Raw genomic sequence first — 21,678 nt, forward strand, 5'->3', positions numbered from 1 at the left:
ACACCCCATCTCCAGTCTACCTTGGCTTCACAAAGAGCTGCCTCATGGATGTAGTGCCAAACAAGGCTGAGGAAGATATGAGGAATGGTCTATGACTACACGCTGTTTGAATCAGATTAAATGTCTTGGATAGAAACTCCTGCTGAGTTCCACGTGGATGCCAGGAAATATTTGTTTGCTGTCCATAGTCATATCAGCAGCTAGTTTTCTGGCTACACCAGACAGTAGTTTGTGAAGTGAGTCACTGTTCTTAGAAAGGTTGATAAACTATGTTTGAGCTGATTCCATTTCCATTGTATTTATGGATAGCTTTAAATGCCAAGACAGAAACTGTGGTGGTATCTGTAAATTTAGCTTGATTAAGCCATGGAAACTTTGGCAGTTGGCAACTTTTTGGATTGAACATATAAATGGCAGTAGAAACATACAAGCAGGTATTTGGAGAATCAGATCCAATTTCTGTGTGTGTGTGTGTGTGTGATAGAGAGAGAGAGATAGAGATAGAGAGATAGATAGATAGAGAGAGAGAGAGAAAGAAAGAGAGAGAGAGAGAGAGAGAGAGAGAAGGGAGGGGGGAAACCTACAAACCCACAGATACAGATAATAGAATTGTATATCTAGTTAACAAGTTTCAGGATCAAGAAAAAAGAGAAAATTAGATAATAGAAAAGTTTTAATAATGCAGTTGTTGATCATCTGCTGGGGAAGAGATGAAGTCTATGTATAGGATGATCCTTTTGTGGGATCTGCTATACTAGACTAGGGCATACTGATTATAGAAGAATGACATGGAACTGGGAAATTGAGCACTTTGTTCTCTGGACACAGTGTAACTAAATCAAGATTTCATTACGATGAACTAGGCTTACATTGTGCCTTCATTCTAGCAAATTTGCAGCATCTTTCTGCATCATACAGACCTTTTTTTATGTGGATGTTATATTTGTCCAGAATTCAGAAAATAAAGTTGATTTAGAGCCAAATTAATTGCTTGGCTTCCTACCATCTACCTGGGATCCTGATTTCCAATCATCTCCTCTCTTGTCGCCAGGGCTCTTTTCTGATAAATGTATCATATCAGAAAATCAGAGTCTACAATAAGGACCTGGATGAGCCAGATTTGGCCCCCAAGTCCTCTTTCAATAGCTTCCAAAGCCTCCCCACCAAACAAGAAGCAACATAAGCCCCCGATAAGATTAACATCTGTTTTATTTTTTACTGTTTTTATTTTTAACTACTATGCTACTACAAGTTCTTGGAAGCTGATTTTTTTAAAAAAATATTTGATGTTAAAATGTTGCTTTATTTAGATTGATGGACACATCATGCCCATCACTAACTTGTTTACTTCATGATGCAGAATAGAGGATCGCTCGATGTTTTATTTCCCATTTCAATTTCCCAATTATTATTCATTCATTCATTCAATTTCTATAGCTGCTCAACTCAACCAAATGACTCTGGGCAGCTTACAATTCTAAAATGATATAAACAATAAGAACATTACAACCGTAAGCAAAATAGTGAATGTTTGCTATAGTTTTGCTAGTTGAACTGAATGTCACACATACTTGCTCTGATCTGGGTATAGGGATTGGGTGTATGCAAACTAAACTGGAAATTGCTCACCAGAATTTTCCAACATGGATTTGGTAGACTTTTGGAAAATTGGCAATCAACTCTTCTTATACCATTTAGGTACCCATATATAATTAATCTAATGAATGAGTTACTGGAAGACTAAATTAGGTCAATTTTTTTCAAAATTTCAGGTTCAAGAAGAGAGCGTTGTGGGTATCGTATCGTTCGCCGTCATCGCAATCCAGAAGATTTGGTGCATTGTGTAGGCAAAGGGAAAAAGAATAACGAAAGTATCATCCAAGCAAAAGAAGCCCTGGGCAATGCAATAAGCCCAGAACAGTTTGTCTCCATATTACTTGAAGCTGAACCACCAAATGTGTTGGTGAGTCGCCCCAACAGGCCATTTACAGAAGCTTCCATGATGATGTCCTTGACGAAACTTGCAGACAAAGAATTGGTCCATATGATTGGTTGGGCGAAAAAAATCCCTGGTAAGGAATTTGAAAACTCCTGTGTTTAGAGTGGAGCTTATGCTAAATGACATTTGAAACATAAGTATGTATAAAAAGTATAAATATTTTTTAAACAAAACTACAACAAGAAAAACATGTCAATGATCACATTATTATTTGGTAATACAACTTCGGTAAGGCTATTGTTTGGAGCAAAAGTAAAAACATAGAATATAAGGTTTCACAGGATCAAAGAGATCATCTATGGTAGTCTAATCCCCAGCCCAGTATATACCTATGCTACTACAATATCCCCGACAAGGCTGTCCAGCATATTTAAACATTCCCACCTCAGGTGAGTGACCAATTTCCAAGACAGCTTTTACTATTCAGCTTTTCGCCCTCAAGTTCAACCAAATTTATTGTCTTGTAATTGAAACCCATGGTTTCTTGCCTTGTTCTGTCTTCTGGACCAACTCTGAAAAATTCTGGACCATGTTCTATATCTGGGGTCCCCAATCCCCAGGCTGAGGCCCACTACTGGGCCTTGAACCGTTCAGAACCAGGCTGCAAAATTGATGGGTGAGCATGTGTGCATCCCCACTTGCGTGAGCAGTGGGCAAACACCTGTGTATGGACTCCATTTGCATGAGGGTTTTCTTTCTAGGATCCTTATCATTTGTTCCTCCTTCTGGGAATGATGTGATTGCCACTATCCTTCCTAAAGTGCATTCAATGCTGGGCATTGCATTCAATGCCCACCCAGCATTGAATGCAATAGTCTAGCTGCAGCCTAATTAAAGCAGAATAGAGAGGAACAAGAGCTTCTTTTGATTCAACATTATATTTGTGCTAATACAATATAGAACTGCATTTGCTTTTTTTGCAACTGCATCACATTGTGAGTAATATCCATCTTATGAGTCACCCAGATACTTTTTGTATTGTATCCGAGGTATTGTACCTCTGATTTTTCCCAATGCAAATAGAGGATTTTGCATTCATCATTGTGGAAATTTAATCTTGCTAGGCTTTGCCCAAAGTATCAGTTTGTCAAGATCCTCCTGATTTTGTTTTATAAAGCAGTATTTCTCAATCTTAGTAACTTTAAGATATGCGGACTAGTCAGAATGCTTGGGTCAATAATCGGATCTACTCCTTCATTTCAAATATTTTCCTCACTTTTCCTGGCTGTATCTTTTGACAAGTAAACCAGAGAAATACTGCTTATGCTCCCAGTGCTTTAAATTCCTCTGTTGATGCATTGGCTTTTTTGGAAGCTGCAGCATACATACATGGTTGTCCACTAGGATGCCTAGATCCCTCTAACAGATGCTACTCTTGAGCCAGGTACCAACTATTCTATACCTGTGCATTTGGTTCTTCTTGCCTAAGTCTAAAATCTTACTTTTGTCACCACCGGATTGGATTTTGTTGAATAAGACCCAGTGATATATTTGACTCTTGTTGTTCCAAGTAGACAACTTGGGGTCCCCTGAGGTTTGGTTTTAATTTTAGCATTTCACTTAGAACCCAGGTTCCTGTTTTGGAAAAGGTTTTACTCATTTGTATTAAAAACTTGGATTTCTCAATTGCTGTCTTTAGACAGTTGTGACTTCCCAGTGTGAGTCAGGAAATTACCTAGATAACAAGTGGCTTTTTCTATCATTTGTATCTATGTGATTTTTCCTCCTTGTTTTTTGACCCTCTACTTAGTCCAACGCTTAAGGTTTTCTTCTCCTCTGTAAAGAATATTACTTTCAATTGATCCATTATGACTGATGCTGCTTTTACTTTGCTTAAAAGCCCTGGTTAGCTAATTTGGTGAGGTTTGTTTTTTACATTTTTAAAGTAGAAGAAATCCCAGCTCTGGGAGACAAAAAAAAGCTATAGCTAAATAATACCTTAAAAATAAGATAGTTTGACTCCTTTTTGTTGTAACAACATTAGAAGTAAGGGATGGGGGAAGAAACAAAAAAGCCCCCAATTTAGATACAACTTTTAAGTCGTGAGATCTTTGGTTAATAAATACAAACTGCATGCTAGTTATTGCTGGCATCATATATGGATACATACCATAGGTGGGTTTCTGCCAGTTCTCCCCAGATTGGGTGAACTGGTAGTGGCAGTGGTGGAAGGCTCTGCCCACCCACCTGGATGCTTCTGCACATGAGCAGAAGCGTTGTGCATGCGAGCGCATGCACAAGCGAACCAGTAGTGAAATAAATTGAAACCCACCACTGATACATACATCTGAAGTCCTTTATGTATTGACAGATGAAGAAGAGTTTATTATTTACCAGCAATTGTTAACAAGACATTTATCTTAGTGGAAGTCATATTCTTTTTCTTTAAGACTTATTCTCATTCAATTTGCTAATACTGCATGTACCTTAACTCTGCAGATGGCTCCTGTTTATATACAGGTTGGACCATTTTGACTGTAATGTTGTGAGAAAGGTTTAATTTAACATTAAAGTAATGAAGTCAATAACTAGAACTGCTGTAGTCCAGACCGAATAAATAAAAGCTCTACCAAAGAACAGTTGGTAAATCAACTGGTAAATCAATCAAATCAAAAGTTAAGGCCTTTTTGGCCATCAAGTCCAACCTTCTCAGAAAAAAAAGTTCCCATTAAAGCATCCTGACAGGTGGCTATAAAGTTTCTACATGTACAGGGAGTCCTCCACTTACAAGAGTTCATTTAGTGACTGCTCAAGGTTACAACGGCACTGAAATAAGTGACTGAAAAAAGTGACTTACCACCATTTCTCACAGTTACAACTTTTGCAGCAACTCCCTGATCATGTGATCAAAACTCAGATGCTTAATAATTGGTTTATGTTTGTGAGCATTATTGTGTCCCAACAATGTGACAGGGGTGAAATCAACCTACCTTCACTAACCGTCACAACTGTGGGCGTACGTGCGTGCTGGTTTCGCTCGCATGTGCCTCATTCGCCTATGAGCAGGACCTTTTGCGCATGCGCAGAGCATCAAAACGGGACGTGATGATATCTGGGCAGGTAGGCAGGGCCTCCTGCCATCACCGCTATCCTTTCACCCAAACCAGATAGAACCTGCTGAATTGCACCACTGTTATGTTATCACTTTTTGAAACCTTCAGACAAGGAAAGTCAATGGGGAAGCCAGTTTCACTTAACAATCGGGGTACTAATTTATCAAGTGCAATGATTCACTTAAGAACTGTGGCAAGAAAGGTCATAAAATGGGGCAAAGCTCACTTAACAAATGTATCACTGAACAACTGAAATTTTGGGCTCAGTTGCAGTCATAACTGCGGGACTATCTGTATTGTTTTCTACATATATTTGATGATATTTAAGTATAATCTACTCCAATCCTAATACAGAATGGGCAGGAGTCAACAAAAAACCAACCATATGATTAAAAGGACAGGCAATATGAAGACAATTAAAACAACTGTATTTTGGTTCTACTGACAAACTTTTTTTATTGTCAGAAGATTCTCCTAACATTCAACCATAATCAGTTCAGCATGGCACCACAGCCACACAACTTTACAACTAGGATACAAAGAAAATAGTGCTTCAGACATTACTACAATAATGCCTAACATTGATGACCTTTACATACATAGATTTTGATTTCAACAATCTGAGCACAGTTTTAAAAAAATATCTAAAAACTTTCCTAAATATTTTTTAAATAAAAAAGTTTAAAAGTTTAACAGATTTTGCAGCTGAAAAACAAAACATATATATGTGAGGAAGTTAAAAAGGAATGACTTAGTTTGCACAAAAACAATACAAAAGCCAATTGCCTATTGCTTTTCATTAAAAGTCTTAAATGAAATTTGGAGGTATTGATATCCTAAATGAGGGTCCTGATGATAGTAATTTTACTTTGATCATTGGAGAATTCTAGACATTTGCACTCAGCTGGGAAATGAATCCATTTTCACTTTTGATTACTTTCCCTGCTTATTTTGTCACTCACAGTGATGGAGATAGAATGTGTGTAATTCTGCTGCCCCTCCAATTCAGTCCATTTTTGTAGTAAATGCAGTTGTTATTTTTTCCTCCCACTTTGAAAAAAAACCTCCTCTAACTTTGATCCAAATATATTCATATTTAGAAGAGCACTTTGAAATAAATGTGGCTTAATGTAATCATGACTAACTGAAGTTCTACTGATTTTGATAGATCTACCACAGCCATGACTAAGCCTATAAACCTCTTTTTTTTTACAAGCATTTGTTTTCATCAATATAGCAATAGCACTTAGACTTATATACTGCTTCACAGTGCTTTACAGCCCTCTCTAAGCGGTTTATAGAGTCAGCATATTTCCCCAATAATTTGGGTCCTTATTTTATCCACCTCAGAAGGATGGAAGGCTAGTCAACCTTGAGCCCGGTGAGATTTGAACTGCCAAAATGCAGGCAGTTAGCAGAAGTAGCCTGCAGTACAGCATTCTAACCACTGCACCACCACAGTGTCTTTTGTGTCTTTACAAGTGGCCTATTTTCCATATTAATCTGACTATCAGGAGAAATACTAGCTAAATTCAATCTGTATAATCAAATTGGCATTATGTATTTATATTGTAGGATGCATCTGTGGTGTGAGAAAGTTGGAAGGCAGAATAGAAGTGTGATCAAAAAATTGATACTGCAGATATTAACATAAACTTTTTAGTCTGGAATCTGGATAAATGTTCACACAATATCCCACTTACAAAATAGAGATGAATAACCTTTTTAGGACTACAGAATGCATTTCCTCTTTGAATACAATATCAAGCAGAGGTGGTATTCAGCAGGTTCTGACCAGTTCTGGAGAACCAGTAGTGGAAATTTTGAGGAGTTTGGAGAACCGGTAAATACCACTTTTGACTGGCCCTGTCTTCATCTATTCTCTGCCTCCTGAACCCCAGCTGATCCAGAGGAAATGGGGATTTTGCAGTAACCTTCCCCTGGAGTGGGGAGGGAATGGAGATTTTATAGTATCCTTCCCCTGCCACGCCCACCAAGCCATGGCCACAGAACCAGTAGTAAAAAAATTTGAATCCCACCAATGATGTCAAGATAAAGGTGTTGGATTTAAATAAAATAAAATAAAAGTAATAAACTCAACTTATGTTTATAGTTGTTTTAGGAGTTTTTAGGAGTTTTACTATTTAGGAGTTTTAATATTTTATCTCAAAAGCATTTATAATTTGGTGGCAAGTCTTGAGAAATTTTGAGGGCTGCGCCAAAAGGTTTTGGAAGACTTTGAACTAACTTACAACAATTGGCAAGAAAAAGCACAAATTAGTTTAAGAATAAGAAACCTAAAAGGGGGTGAGATTTGCAGATTCTCTGAACTGGGCAGATTCTTAGCTAGAGGTTCTCCTGAACTGGTGAGAACCTGCAGCAACCCACCCCTCAGTGTAACAGATGAAGGTTTGGCAATGCATGGTAAAGGCTTAAAGAATCACATTGGACAGAAAGATGGGTGACATATAAATTTAATAAACAAACAAACAAATAGCTAACAAAGCTTGGTGCTGCTCTGCTGAGATTTGGGAAAGATATTTTCTTACTCTGCAGAAATGTAGTTTATTTTTGTATGTATTTCCTTCTATTATTTTTGTCTTTCTTCATAACCTAAAAATGTGTGGTATCGTGCAAAAGGGAGACTTTGTTATTGTCTGCAGATTGATTTAACCCTATGTCAAAAGTATAAAAATAGTCTACCATTAAATTTTTTACATGCATTCACTCTTCATGTTCCTAAAAAAGAACTTTTAGATAAGCAGTTGGTTTCTTTATCACTCATCATTTATCTAAGTGAATAATAGATATCAGGTAGCTACGTGTATATTAGTCTGGAAGTAAAATGGGAAGCGCATAGGGTAAAGGTAAAGATTCCCTCGCACATATATGCTAGTCGTTCCCAACTCTAGGGGGCAGTGCTCATCTCCGTTTCAAAACTGAAGAGCCAGCACTGTCCAAAGACATCTCTGTGGTCATGTGGTTGGCATGACTAAATGCCGAAGGCTCACAGAATGCTCTTACCTTCCCAGCAATGGTGGTTCCTATTTTTCTACTTGCATTTTTACATGCTTTTGAACTGCTAGGTTGGCAGAAGCTGGGACAAGTAACGGGAGCTCACTCCATTACGGGAAGAGCATACAAAATTACAAATGAAATGCAGAAGAGAATGTTGAAGATTCCCCCAAAGGCTGATTAATCTGATTCATGTGGATTCTAAAAAACATGAAATATTGAGTCCTCAGTTATAGGAGAAGAAATGAGAAGTGTAGGCAAAACAGTGAAATCCCTGTTCAAGTCATAAATGTAGGGTCAAATACAGTTTTGTGATTTAAATCTTGCATTGTCCCCATCAATACCATAGCATTTAAGGTATATAGAGGATTGACTTAATAAAAAACAAGTGATGTTAAATATGTTCCATCAATTAAACAATGTTGCCTCTTGGGATCCGTGACCCATATTGTCTGGAACTATAACCCTCTGGTGTACAATTATGTCATTTAGGAAATTGTTAAAGACTTGGTGGTCCTTTCAGGCCTTGGGCACAGGATGATTGTAGTTCTGGTTGGTTTATCCTTGCTGTTTTGTTCTTCAGGTTATTGTTTTTACAAAATCTTAACATGTCTGGTAGAATCCTTTGCAATAACCATCCAGGATGTATTTATTTATGAATAAATCCCATTTATAAAGGGATATATGTTTTGCCACCCAATATAAATAGTGGATGAAGGAAGGAAGGGTCTACCACTTGGAATCAACAGTTGACAAACTTCTAAGAATTTAGGTCATGGATTTCCTAATTTCAAGAAAATGACTTTGAATTTTAAAGAATTTATATTGTTCTGGAAGCCAGGAAAGGTGTATATATTTGGGTATTCATGATGTAAGTATGCCTTCTTTCCTTTCCCCCTTCTTTTAAAGGCTTCATAGAGCTGAGTCTATATGATCAAGTAAGGCTTTTGGAAAGCTGTTGGTTGGAAGTATTAATGGTGGGTCTAATGTGGAGATCCATTGATCACCCAGGAAAGCTCATATTTGCACCAGATCTTGTGCTTGACAGGTAAGAAATAAGTATTGTTTTACTCGCATGTATGTTTGGAAGTTAAGATTTGAATGAAAATGCATTAACAAGCAAACACAATCTTTTACTCTATTCAGAAAGGCCCGAATATTTTCTCCTGCATGAACTATCATGATTAACATTCAGTTCAGGTCTGTTCATCCCCTCCTGCAGATTTACTGGCAATGATATTAAAAAAAGCTTCACCAATTCCTGAACAAGTGCTCAGTTGGAGTTAACTGGAAAGGCTATAGAAAGTACTTTGTGGCAATCTAGCGCTAGGCTGGACAATCTTTTTTTATAGCCACAAACCATTTTTTAACTACTGCTTTTTTGGATAGCAAGAAACTGTAGAGAGGTACAATTGTGATTTCACTAGTCAAAACAAGGCTGGAATTTTTGGTCATTCTAGAAATATGTGTGGGATGTTAGGTTGAAATAAATATAGTTATTTTAGGAGGACGTTTTAAGCATCAGAGCAACAAGAAAGAAAGAGAAATTGCTGAAAGAAGAAAGTTAAAAGGATATGATCATGAGTTAGCTTGTAATGAAGGTATGATTTCACCTTTTATAAAATGAACAAAGATTGTGTTGAACATTTAATGCTTAAAATATGCACAGTGTACTTAAAATATGAACCACTTAGTAGAGGCAAAATATGACTATATGTTGGAATAAAATGCAGTATTTTGATGGAAAGCATGCTTTGTATGTCAAGTAATCCTCTGACTATTTTCAAATTAGGGATGAGGGAAAATGTGTAGAAGGAATTTTGGAAATCTTTGACATGCTCTTGGCAACAACTTCAAGGCTTCGAGAGCTGAAATTGCAGCACAAAGAATATATCTGTGTCAAGGCAATGATTCTTCTCAATTCCAGTGAGTAGAAGTTTCAGTCATGTCAAGCTGTGCTTATTATTGAGACAAAAAGTTGGGTTGTGGTGGGAAAAATTTCAAAGAATGCAAGAACTGTTAAGGTGAATGAAATAAAAACACCCAAAGTGCTTTCCCCTTCCTTATATTATAATGGTTTTATACGTAAGACCTAGGTCAGTATATTGTTCCATTCTGCATGATTGTGTGCCTGTGTCCAATTGTTTTCCTAGTTGTTTCTATGGAATTAAGTTTGTATATTCCAGATCAGTGTTTCTCCACCCCCCCTCTGGGGGCTATTCCTTTGATTGACCCCCAAATACAGGATCTTTTGATGATATTGAGCAAGTTTATTTATTTTATTTTATTTATTTAGTTTGTAAAACATGGAAAAGATAGCAGGTATAAGTATAAAGATAAGTATGAACACAGTAAATGGGTACAAATAAATGGGTACAGTAGGACAGGGACATTAGGTGCACTGGAGTGCTTATGCACACCCCTTACAGACCTCTTAGGAATGGGGTGAGGTCAACAGTAAATAGTTTAAGGTTAAAATTATGGGGGGTTGGGGATGTAACAACAGAGTCAGTGCGTTCCAGGCATTAACCACTGTTGCTGAAGTCATATTTTCTACAATTGAGTTTGGGGAGCAGTTTACCTTGAGTTTGTACCTATTGTTTGCTTGTGTATTATTGTGGTTGAAGCTGAAATGGTCATTGACAGATAGGATGTTGTAGCGAATAATTTTGTGAACTACATTTAGGTCAGTAGGCAGTGTAGCTCTAGGTTTTCCAAGCCCAACATTTCAAGCCTGGTAGCATAGGGTATTCTGTTGTGAGCAGAGGAATGTTACTTCTTACATTAAAAAATGTCTCCCTTTCAAATTGATGGCTCCTGTTGTAATACATGCACACACATATGTATGCATGTTCATATAAGCTGTGTCTCTGCCCTTATCAAAAGCAATAGAGGACGCTTATCACTATCAGTTGTATTGGAGAGAAGGGGCCTTCTTTACAAACCCAACAAACACATGGATCAGTGATGGTTAGAGTTGTGCTTGAGAGACTAATCATCATAATAAACTCAATTGCCTATCTGGTGGAAATGCTTCTAAAAGCTTTGAAAACATATTTGCAGTCAGATTTATTTTTATTTTATTTTAGGAACCTTTAGATAGCTCTCATCGAAAGCAGGTGAATTTCAAAACCTTTTACATGTTGTCTGGATTGTGAATATGGTATTTGTTTTGGTTTACTTTTATAATTTAATTATGGCATTATCCTGAATTCATGTGAGCCACTGTTTTTCTATTTCAAACTTACATAGAGTATTGGCATTTTCAGAGAAGAGCCATTTTCTTAACAACCACTTACCGGTAGTTAATTTAGCTAATTAGCTAAGCTAATTTAACTGAAAATAATCACCATTGGTGTTTTTAGGTTGTTGTAAATGATTGTTTTGTTCTAAGGCATTTTCTCTTGGACACTTCAATGTGGAACAATGTAATGGTCAAAGAAAAGATTGAATAACCAACTACATTGACAAGGAAATAAAGAGTGACAAAATGAATATAAACTGCAGAGGAAGCAGAGTTGCACATTCTTAAAGCCTTTCCATACTGTGTGTTGCCATTTATGAACTGCAAATAAATCCTGCTATGCTGATTTCATGCTTGCTTGTCTTCCTGGCTTTTATCTCATGATTGTTTGCTTCCCTGTTGTCTCTCCAATTGCACACAATATTTTGCAAGATGAACTGGGTTTTCCAAGGATTCCATTAAAAAAAAAGGAAATAAGATGGGTGTTGGTGTAAAGCAACCAATCAATGCTCATTTCTTCTACTTAACCACTGTACTTATTACTCTACCCACCTGCCACTGCTCTGCGTTTCCAACAATAGCTCTTCTATCATTCTTCACAGAGAATAGAAGCATGACCATTTCTAACATTCCTTCTCCCTGTATATGCACAATCCATATAATCCTTGAGGGAGATGGATAGTCTAGAAACATGAAATGTAAATGAATAAAAATATGTATTGGAGGGTCAGTTTATAAAATATATCTTCTAATGGGGCAGCTGCAAGATTAGTTAAATATTTTTTTGAAACTGTTAACAAATGCAGAGAAGCCAAGGTGGGAGGGGATGGACCTTGATGGCATATCAGCAAACTACCAAAACTCTGTTCCAAGAGGTCCCTGAACTGGTCTGAATGAACTAGAGTTGGAAATTAAGAAATAAGGCAAAATTCCTATTCATAAAAGCCGAAGAATCTTCTTGGATAAGAAGCGAAACATCTTTAAAGAAAGATGTAATGGTACAGATGTAAAAGCACCTTTGGTTATACTGCTTATCATAGTAATCAATATATTTGGTTACACTGATTACCATAGTAGGAATTGTGTGACTTAAAGTCACAGCCCAGTATCCTGAAAAGGATGCCAGGCTGTAAAATGTGGTTGGTTGGTTAGTTGTATGATTGATTGAGTGATGATTGAGAAAAAGTGCAGAGAAGAGCAACAAAGATGATTAGGGGACTGGAGACTAAAACATGTGAAGAACGGTTGGAGGAACTGGGTATGTCTAGTTTAATGAAAAGAAGGACTATGGGAGACATGATAGCAGCGTTCCAATATCTCAGGGGGTTGCCACAAAGAAGAGGGAGTCAAACTATTATCCAAGGCACCTGAGGGTAGAACAGGAAGCAACGGGTGGAAACTAATCAAGGAAATAAGCAACTTAGAACTGAGGAGAAATTTCCTGACAGTTAGAACAATTAATCAGTGGAACATCTTGCCTCCAGAAGTTGTGAATGCCCCAACACTGGAAGTCTTTAAGATGATGTTGGATAGCCATTTGTCTGAAATGGTATAGGGTTTCCTGCCTAGGCAGGGGGTTGGACTAGAAGACCTCCAAGGTCCCTTCCAACTCTACTATTGTATTGCATTGATTAGCTACAGAACAATTTACTTTTTAATCTTGTCTTTTTTTCTTCCAAGTAATTGGAATCTTCCATGTAATAAATACTAATAATTGCATAAAATATTTATGATTTCTGTGTTCTTTAACAGTATGATCGTCTGGTCTTATGATAACTTCTAGATTTTTTTATCAATGAGAGTAGTACAACACATTGTGACTCATAAATCAAATATGTTTTATTAAAAATGGTCTACTGTTCTTTACAAGAGAAAATAACTGATCAGAAATCAATACAACATAAATGTGACTTGAATGTATACCAGGGGTGGGTTTCAACTGGTTCGCGGCGGTCCCCGCGAATCGGTTGGTTGGCGAATCCAGAAGTAAGTAATTTCTGGGAACGGCGAAGGGCCCACCCGCCCGCCCGCGTTCCTTACCCGGTTTTGACGAGTTCTGCGCTTCCACGCATGTGCAGGATGCATACAGCGCCTGCACAATCCTCCAGGAGCAGCTGGAGCATCACAACCAGTTCGGTTGGAACGGAGCGAGAAACCCACCCCTGATGTATACAATTATAGAATTATTATATTAATATGTATTGAATTGTTTAAAATAACGACATCTTAATATTCATGCATTCTGAAATGTACACCTTAGCCTATTGGTAAGCAGGTATATCACATTAAGAATTTCTACTTGATAGATATTTCATGATTATTTTTTTCTACTGGATTTTTTTTAAAAAAGCAATAGATAATGTCTTCTCTCCAATCTTGTTACCAAGAATAAACAAGTGTGTAAATAGCTTAAGGATCTCCTTCCTACCCTCTTCCTACTCTCCCCTAAACCTATACAACTGCAAATGAGAAATAGGTGATTGTATTTTGGGAGCCACATGTGGCCAACGACCAGCTTTTTGAAAGATTCAGTGTCTCCCAGAACATACTGCCGACATTCAGCAACAATTTGGTGGACTTTGGAAGTGTGATATCCTGCTAATTCTTAGCATGAAATAAACAGCTAGACTTTTGGCTAGACTGAGCACAGTGTCATTTACAGTGCCTGCAGATGCCATTGTATGCACAACACACTCTCATAATAGCATCCACACAATTCTAAAAATATATTAAATCCAATAGAAAAAATCCTTGGAATATTACCCTTTAACTTCCTAGATAAATATGACCCCCTAAAAAGTCAGTGGAATATTGAGATACCTTTGCATAAATAGTTGTGTGATATGTGTATGTGTGTGTGCGCGTGTGTGTGAGAGGGAGAGGGATTTATTAGTCTTAGAGATATCTCATTATACTTTTTGTTTGTTTTAGCAACCTGAGATTAGAATCCCATTCCTGATAGTCACTGAGGTGGGCATTCTTTAAGTTTCCAAGTCTGTAACAATTAAAACTCTAAGAAGTCTCTTAGCAATTAATGTGTAGATGTGTGTGTAAGTGTGTGCAAGTATAGATAGATAGATAAAAGATATCTATTTATTTATTTAGTTAGTTTGTCACTCATGTACAAGATAACAGGAATAAGAATAAACATGAATAAGAACACAGGAAATGGATACAAATAAATGGGGACAGTAGGACAGGGATGTTAGGCATGCTGGTGCATTTATGCAAACCCCTACTATCTATATATTGAATATATACTCTATCTATTGAAGATAGATGATGATAGATAGATAGATATAGATATAGATATAGATATAGATATAGATATAGATATAGATATAGATATAGATATAGATATAGATATAGATATAGATATAGATATAGATATAGATATAGATATAGATATAGATATAGATATAGATATAGATATAGATATAGATATAGATATAGATATAGATATAGATATAGATATAGATATAGATATAGATATAGATATAGATATAGATATAGATATAGATATAGATAGATGATATAGATATAGATATAGATATAGAGATAGAGATAGAGATAGAGATAGAGATAGAGATAGAGATAGAGATAGAGATAGAGATAGAGATATAGAGATAGAGATAGAGATAGATGATATAGGTAGTACATTTCCCCCAACTGAACTATAAACCTCTTTATAGATATTTGGGCATCAGCATTAAACCAATCTGAATGGAGCAATTCAATTGGTAACATAAATAGCTTCTGGATTTGCTATATCTGTATTATGGTGGGATTCAGCCAGTTCACACCTATTCGGGAGAACTGGTTGTTAACTTTCTAAGCAGTTCAGAGAACCGGTTGTTGGAAGAAATCTCCTTTTGTTTTTTTCCACTTTAGGGGGCTAATCCTGTAAGGAAGGCATGAAGGAAACATTCTGTTGTTTCTAGCCTAAGCTTTATAGCCCTGCTTACAGAAACTGCCTCTCCGGTTAACCCTTGCTACATTGTAACAGCTAAGGCAAAGTGCCCATCAATCTGAGTGATGTTGAATTGGCCATGCCCCACCCAGTTACATGACCACCAAGCCATTCCTACCCAGCTGGTCATTAGGGCAGAGAACTGGTTGTTAAATTATTTGAATCCCACCACTGATCTGTATGTATGTGAAATAAAGACAGAAGAATACAAACTTGCCTTGCAAATGCATAGCAGTGTGCAAACTCTTTTTTTTGAATAGCTTTGAATAGCTTAACTTCTCCACCTTTACATCACAGTGTCTGAAGTGCCAGTGTAGGTCTAACTGACCTCACAGCTACTAAACACGCCAAACATTTAACACTTCATTTTACTTGCCTGGAAAACTGCCAATCTGCTGCCCTCCCATTCTAAGCCCTGTAGAGCCGACTCCAAAAGTGATACCTATAAATTGCAGTGACTCAGGTCATTCTGTTGCCTGTTTCTTTCTTCTCATTGGGTCTCACTTTTCACCCTGGAAAGGGCAACCCTCTCAGCTATCAGCCCATCAAAAAACAGCCTTTCCAACTCATGCACGTTCATATAACTAGGGTTGCCAGCTAACCAGAAACAAATTGGTCTGGCTGGAATGAGCAGGGAGATTTGGAAGAGTCTGTAAATTTTATCTCTGATTTAATGGACCCCTATTTAGTGGACTTCACATGCAGTGGATTAGATTTCTGTCCAGTCATCCCCCCATCCCCCGTGTAGATAATGTTGCACCTATCTACATTAGATAGCTAAATTAAGTGATGGCAAATAATGTTTTTTGCATAATGACATTTTTACAAAATAACACAAATCGCATTTATGGAATTATGTTGCAAACGATGCATTTTGTGTTATAATGCAAACTGTGTACTTTGAATTTAGTAGACAATTAGGAATATCAGAACTCCTGCCTCCTAACTTGAGATTTTCCTGAACTAAGTTATGGCTTACTTTCACAGGTATAGCTCACAGTGCAGAGACAAAAAATAATTAGGAGCTCTGTACATAACATTTCACATCACCTTTCAGCTACTTCTTTGGTCTCAGTTGTGTAGTATTATGGGCCAAGAGGATATTTGAGGAAAACTATGGGAGGGAACTGTTCCTACTTATTAGGAAAACTTTGTTCAGGTACATTTAGTACTTGATAAGATCCAGTAATCGTGTTTGCAATTTTCATATACTTTGTAACTGCAATAAGGTTGGAAACGTGGGTTAAACACAAACACTTTCCCCTCCTGCTACTCTTTTCCACTTCCACACCCTCACCACGTTTTTTGTGGATTTTTGAGAAAGATTATTTGCAAATGAGAAAGTTCATCTTCACAGCTACTGCCTCAGAATAGACATTAAATTATTATTTTTTTCATTCAAGGCTAATATGGCGTCTGTTCTCAGCAATGTTTAATAATGTTCTCTACTTTTTAAACTATATGTTCCCACCAGTTTTTCATTACTTGCACATGATAATTTTACAGATGTCCTAGTAAATCATTTTGGTGACTGTGTTATGTCATTGTTTATAATCAGTTTCTGTGAACTTCTTTCATGAGCTGAAAATATGATCTACTATTTCTTCTGCTTCTTTGCACAATCTGCATTTTGAATCATTTGATGATTTTTCAATTCTGGCCTTGATTGCATTAGCTCAAATAGCTTGTTCTTGCACAGCTAAAATCAACCCTTCAGTTTTTAATTTTTTTTAGTTACAAGCCATTGCCAGACTTCATTTTTATCCATTTCCCCCTAAACCTGTTGTAGCCATTGACCTTTGCAATGCTTTTCCTTGTCAGCATTCTATTTTTGTTATTATATTATTTTGATATTCATTTTTGGTTCCCTGAACATTTAATAAGTTCTGATTTTTAACTTGCATTGTTGTTTGTTCTTGGCTGTCTTTTACATAATCAGCCAATGCACACTTTTTTTTCTTCAACAGTTAGTTTGCCTTAATTTTTGTGGGGCAGGTCTAATCTATCAATATCACTATGAGGATATAATGCATAGTGAATAGTCACCAATTTTCTTGTTTTTCAGTCCAGACTGTCAGTTTGGCTCATGTCCAGTTAATAATTCAAGCATTGTATTATATCACAAGTCTGTCCAAGTATTGATAGCTTTAATAGTGTTTCCTCCATTCGGTTTTGTCTAGCAATTTTCTTACTCTTTGGATATATTTTTTTACTAATCTTGTTTTTAACTTGACCGTGTTTGATGTTATCCAGCTGTAGAAAACTATTAGACTTCATCCTGATGGCTTCTGATGGTTTGGCTATTTGGCATGTCAGTTTCATTACTATCTGTATTTTTACCCCAATTTATTGCTAGAAATGTAGCACATTTCTCTAGACCAAATTCTATTGCTATATCTTTGCTAAAAAAAGTCTTATAATGTTTGTCAATTACTTTATTATCATTATGGTCCATTGAGTAGTCAGCCACATGTTCAGATTGGTTTTGGCAATTTTGTCAGCCTATAGAGTCCTTCCCAAGGACCTAGGATATGTGGATGTTTGACGGTGTTAAAAGTAGCATTGCAGGATGGAAGCTGCTCCCTATAAAGCTGCCTTTTGCAATTGATAGTTGCAATTGAATTTATCAAGGCCGATGGTGTTTAAGTGGTGTTCAAGTTGTTTTGGGAATTCACTCAAGGAGCCTGTTACTATTAATTAATACTATGCTACTACATTTGTTGAGGGACACCATGGCTCAGTGGCTAAGAAGCTGAACTTGTTGATTAGAAAGGTCGACAGTTTGGCGGTTTGAATCCCTAGTGCCATGTAATGGAGTGAGCTCCTGTTACTTGTCCCAGCTTCTGCCAACCTAGCAGTTTGAAAGCATGTAAAAATGCAAGTAGAAAAATTAGGAACCACCTTTGGTGGGAAGGTAACAGCGTTCAGTGCACCATCGGCGTTTAGTCATGCTGGCCACATGACCACAAAGACATCTTCAAAGCTCTTTGGCTTTGAAATGGAAATGAGTACCATCCCCTAGAGTCCGGAACGACTAGCGAGAGGAACCTTTACCTTTACTGCATTTGTTATCTTGCTATAGTCATTCTATTTCTATTTGCAGGTCTTTGTATTTTATTATCTTCTCCAGTTCTTTCTCTTCTATTCTGTTCTCTCCATATTATTATATATTTATTAATTAAACATGAAACTCAATCAACTGAACATTCAAAAATGCACCAAAAAATACCATTGACTGGTGCTAATAGTTGATACGGGTTGCTGCCATTGTCCTAGGTATCAACCAAGTACCTTCTTAAGATGTATGATGCTCCGAATGGTGCAGTTTTTTTGCAGTTCCGCTGATGTTATTGCAGGAAGCTACAGTTTCTTGATGTGTTTTATACAAATCTTGGACATGGTACCAAGTGCCCTGATGACAATGGGTATCACTGTTATATTATTTACTTTATTCATTAAATATGAAACTCAGTTAACTGAACATTTAAAAATGTGTCACAAATACCATGAACTGGTGCTAATGGTTGATATAGGTTGCTGTTAGGATCCTATGTATCAACCACGATTGTTGTTGTTGTTGTTGCTGCTGCTGCTGTTGTTGTTGTTGTTTACTTTTTTTTTACTTTTGTCTTTATTTGTATGCCGCCCTTTTCCCTAAGGGGACTCAGGCGGCTCACAATTCAAAGTTGTTGTTGTTGTTGTTGTTGTTGTTGTTATTATTATTATTATTATTATTATTATTATTATTATTATTATTATTATTATTATATCAGAAAGCAAGGCTATAGCTTAGTTCTAGAGTAGTTGCTCTGTATGTAAAGATTTCTAGGTTTGTTTCCCAGAATTTTCAGGCTGAGTTGAAAACTTACATTTCCTACCTTAAATCTTGGAAAGCTACCCCCAAGAGCATTAATGTTTAAAGCATATTTAATCATCGAAAGGGAAGGTGGATTCCTAATAACATTGATTTTTGGTACTCTTGTGTAGGCATGTATCCAATGTCATCTGCTACAGAAGAACCTGAGAGCAACAAAAAACTGAACCATCTGCTAAACTCAGTGACAGATGCGTTGGTGTGGGTCATTGCAAAGAGTGGGGTCCCTTTACCCCAACAAACAACTCGCTTGGCAAATTTGTTGATGTTACTTTCTCATGTTCGGCATGCAAGGTAAGACCATTCTAGATGGTGTTCGAGATGTCTTCTGGCAACTTGTAATTTTTGCCTATAGCAGATTAAATGATAAAAATTTGCCGCAATTTCTATCTAATCTAATACATTATCTGTGGAATTTTATTTTTTAATGACGGAACATCCAGACATGTTGTTATCATCCTACATAGAGGAATTGTAATTCTGTACATTTAAAGGACAAATTGAATGAAATATTGTTAAATTAAAACATAATTTGGAGGGTGTATATCAGGGGTGGTCAACCTTTTTATACCTACTGCCCACTTTTGTATCTCTGTTAGTAGTAAATTTTTCTAACCACCCAACGGTTCCCCAGTAATGCTGATTTATAAAGTAGGGAAATAACTTTATAAAATTTATAAAGCAGAGTTACAGCAAACCCCTACCGCCCACCATGAAAGCTGGAATGCCCACTAATGGGTGATAGGGACCAGGTTGACTACTACTCGTGTATATAAATAAAAAAGAAGAAATTTATTTTTAAGAAATCAGTCAAAATTAAAACTAATGTAAATGTCCATTAATTCTATGGATTAAATGTATTAGGCAGTTTTAAGAGTGCTGGGCTGAGCAGTACATTTTTACTTAATCAGTTTTAAGCTGTTAAAAATAGTTGTACCAAAGATTTTATAGGTATAATGCTAAATTCATGGAAAGCAATGCTTTCTATTATATGATAATAGTTATCTTTTCCCAAAGAAACCTTCATTCAGAATTTTTGCTTAAAAACACAAGGCCAAGTTCAAGTTGCTGGAATACAGCCAGCTTCGAAAGCTGATAATTAAATGTTGTAGCAGTACTTGTAAGAAAAATGCACCTTATTGTACAAAAATATTATATTGTTCAATTATGAAAATGTTTAGACCTTTTCACATCCCTGTGCCCAGAAAGATTTTTATAACAACATTTGAGTTAGCATATTGCATTGCAAGTTTATATTATTGAAGTGTTTGTTACCTCTAAATTGTATATTTCACCGACTGTGATAGCAGTGGATACACAGTGGAACTTCAATAAAAATTAGTCTTGCACACATTGTACAGAGCAGAATGGATTCCAATGTTTTGGGAGACACCATCCATTGGAATTAGGTGGCTAATACATTTAAGCAAATAAGCAATCTTGGTGAATCAAATCCCTGGCTTTTATTAGCTTGCCATTCCTAGGCCATTCTTTAAAAGAACAACTTTCTCTTTGAAGGCCTGTCAGAAGCTGATCCTCTCCTTGAACATCATCTATTTGATGATGGGGTGGGAGTCAGCTGGTTTGGACCGGTTTGGGCAAACTGGTAGCTCTGACCATCAGCTGAGAGTGAACTGGTTTACCCTGACGATCAGGTGAGCCCACCCACCCCTGCACTATATTCCCTTTTCTGGCTGATAGGTATGGCAGAGTGGGTTGCCATGCCTCAGCTGTTTTGCACCAGGGCTGCAGTAGAAGGTAAGTTTTCAAACGCATTGTGTGCGCTTTGCACAAGCTCAGCAAACCAGTTGTTTCACCCCTTGAATCCCACCACTGATCTATTTGAACAGATATTCCGGCTCCACCCAGGTTAAAGAAAAGACAAACAATAAGGAAGCCAGAATTAGCCCAGTTTGACTGGCTAGAGTTGGCTTGGACTGTAGCCCTTGGAAGTATCAGTTTAATGAACATCTAAATCTTTTTTAAAAAGGCATGTAGGTTCTATTGCTGTCCTTGGACGCGCAGAACTGGCCCTGGCAAAGAGGATGGGCTCTTTGGATTCTACCCAGGTAGTCCTCAAGTTGCAACAGTTCATTTAGTGACTGTTCAAAGTCACAACAGAACTGAAAAAAGTGCTGCTATGACTGTTTCTTACAACTCTTGCAGCCTTCCCATGATCATGTGATCACCTTTTGGGATCTTCTGACAAGCAAAGTGAATGGGGAAGCCAGATTCACTTAATAACTGGGTTACTATCTTATCAACTGCAGTGATTCACTTAACAACTGAGGCAGGAAAGGTCATAAAGTGGAGCAAATGCACCTAACAAATGTCTCATTTAACAACATAAATTTTGGACTCATTGTGGTCATAAGTCAAGGACTACTTGTAGTTCGGGTTGGCAGACATATGAGCCTTGAAAAGATCAAAAATCAACATTGATGACAGATGGTTGCTAGGAGCATCTCTTTGGTGATATAGTTCCATAAGTCAGTCACTGCCACCAAGAGAAGAAATCCATCC

The 21,678-nt window shown here is 37.0% G+C and overlaps 1 protein-coding gene across 1 annotated transcript in view; it reads left to right on the forward strand.

Annotated features, from left to right (window-relative positions):
- ESR2 (estrogen receptor 2) overlaps nucleotides 1-21,678 on the forward strand; it is a 69,711-nt gene that overhangs the window by 43,050 nt on the left and 4,983 nt on the right. The window contains exons 6-9 of the mRNA XM_087727370.1: nucleotides 1,773-2,072; nucleotides 8,977-9,115; nucleotides 9,860-9,993; nucleotides 19,269-19,449. Coding sequence (XP_087583496.1) covers nucleotides 1,773-2,072; nucleotides 8,977-9,115; nucleotides 9,860-9,993; nucleotides 19,269-19,449 — 754 coding nt within the window. The remainder of the gene's footprint in view (nucleotides 1-1,772; nucleotides 2,073-8,976; nucleotides 9,116-9,859; nucleotides 9,994-19,268; nucleotides 19,450-21,678) is intronic.

The sequence above is a fragment of the Thamnophis sirtalis genome, unplaced genomic scaffold (genome assembly GCF_051295495.1).
Source record: "Thamnophis sirtalis isolate CommonGarterSnake01/CBP01778 unplaced genomic scaffold, rThaSir2_p1.2 scaffold_1, whole genome shotgun sequence".
NCBI lineage: Eukaryota > Metazoa > Chordata > Lepidosauria > Squamata > Natricidae > Thamnophis > Thamnophis sirtalis.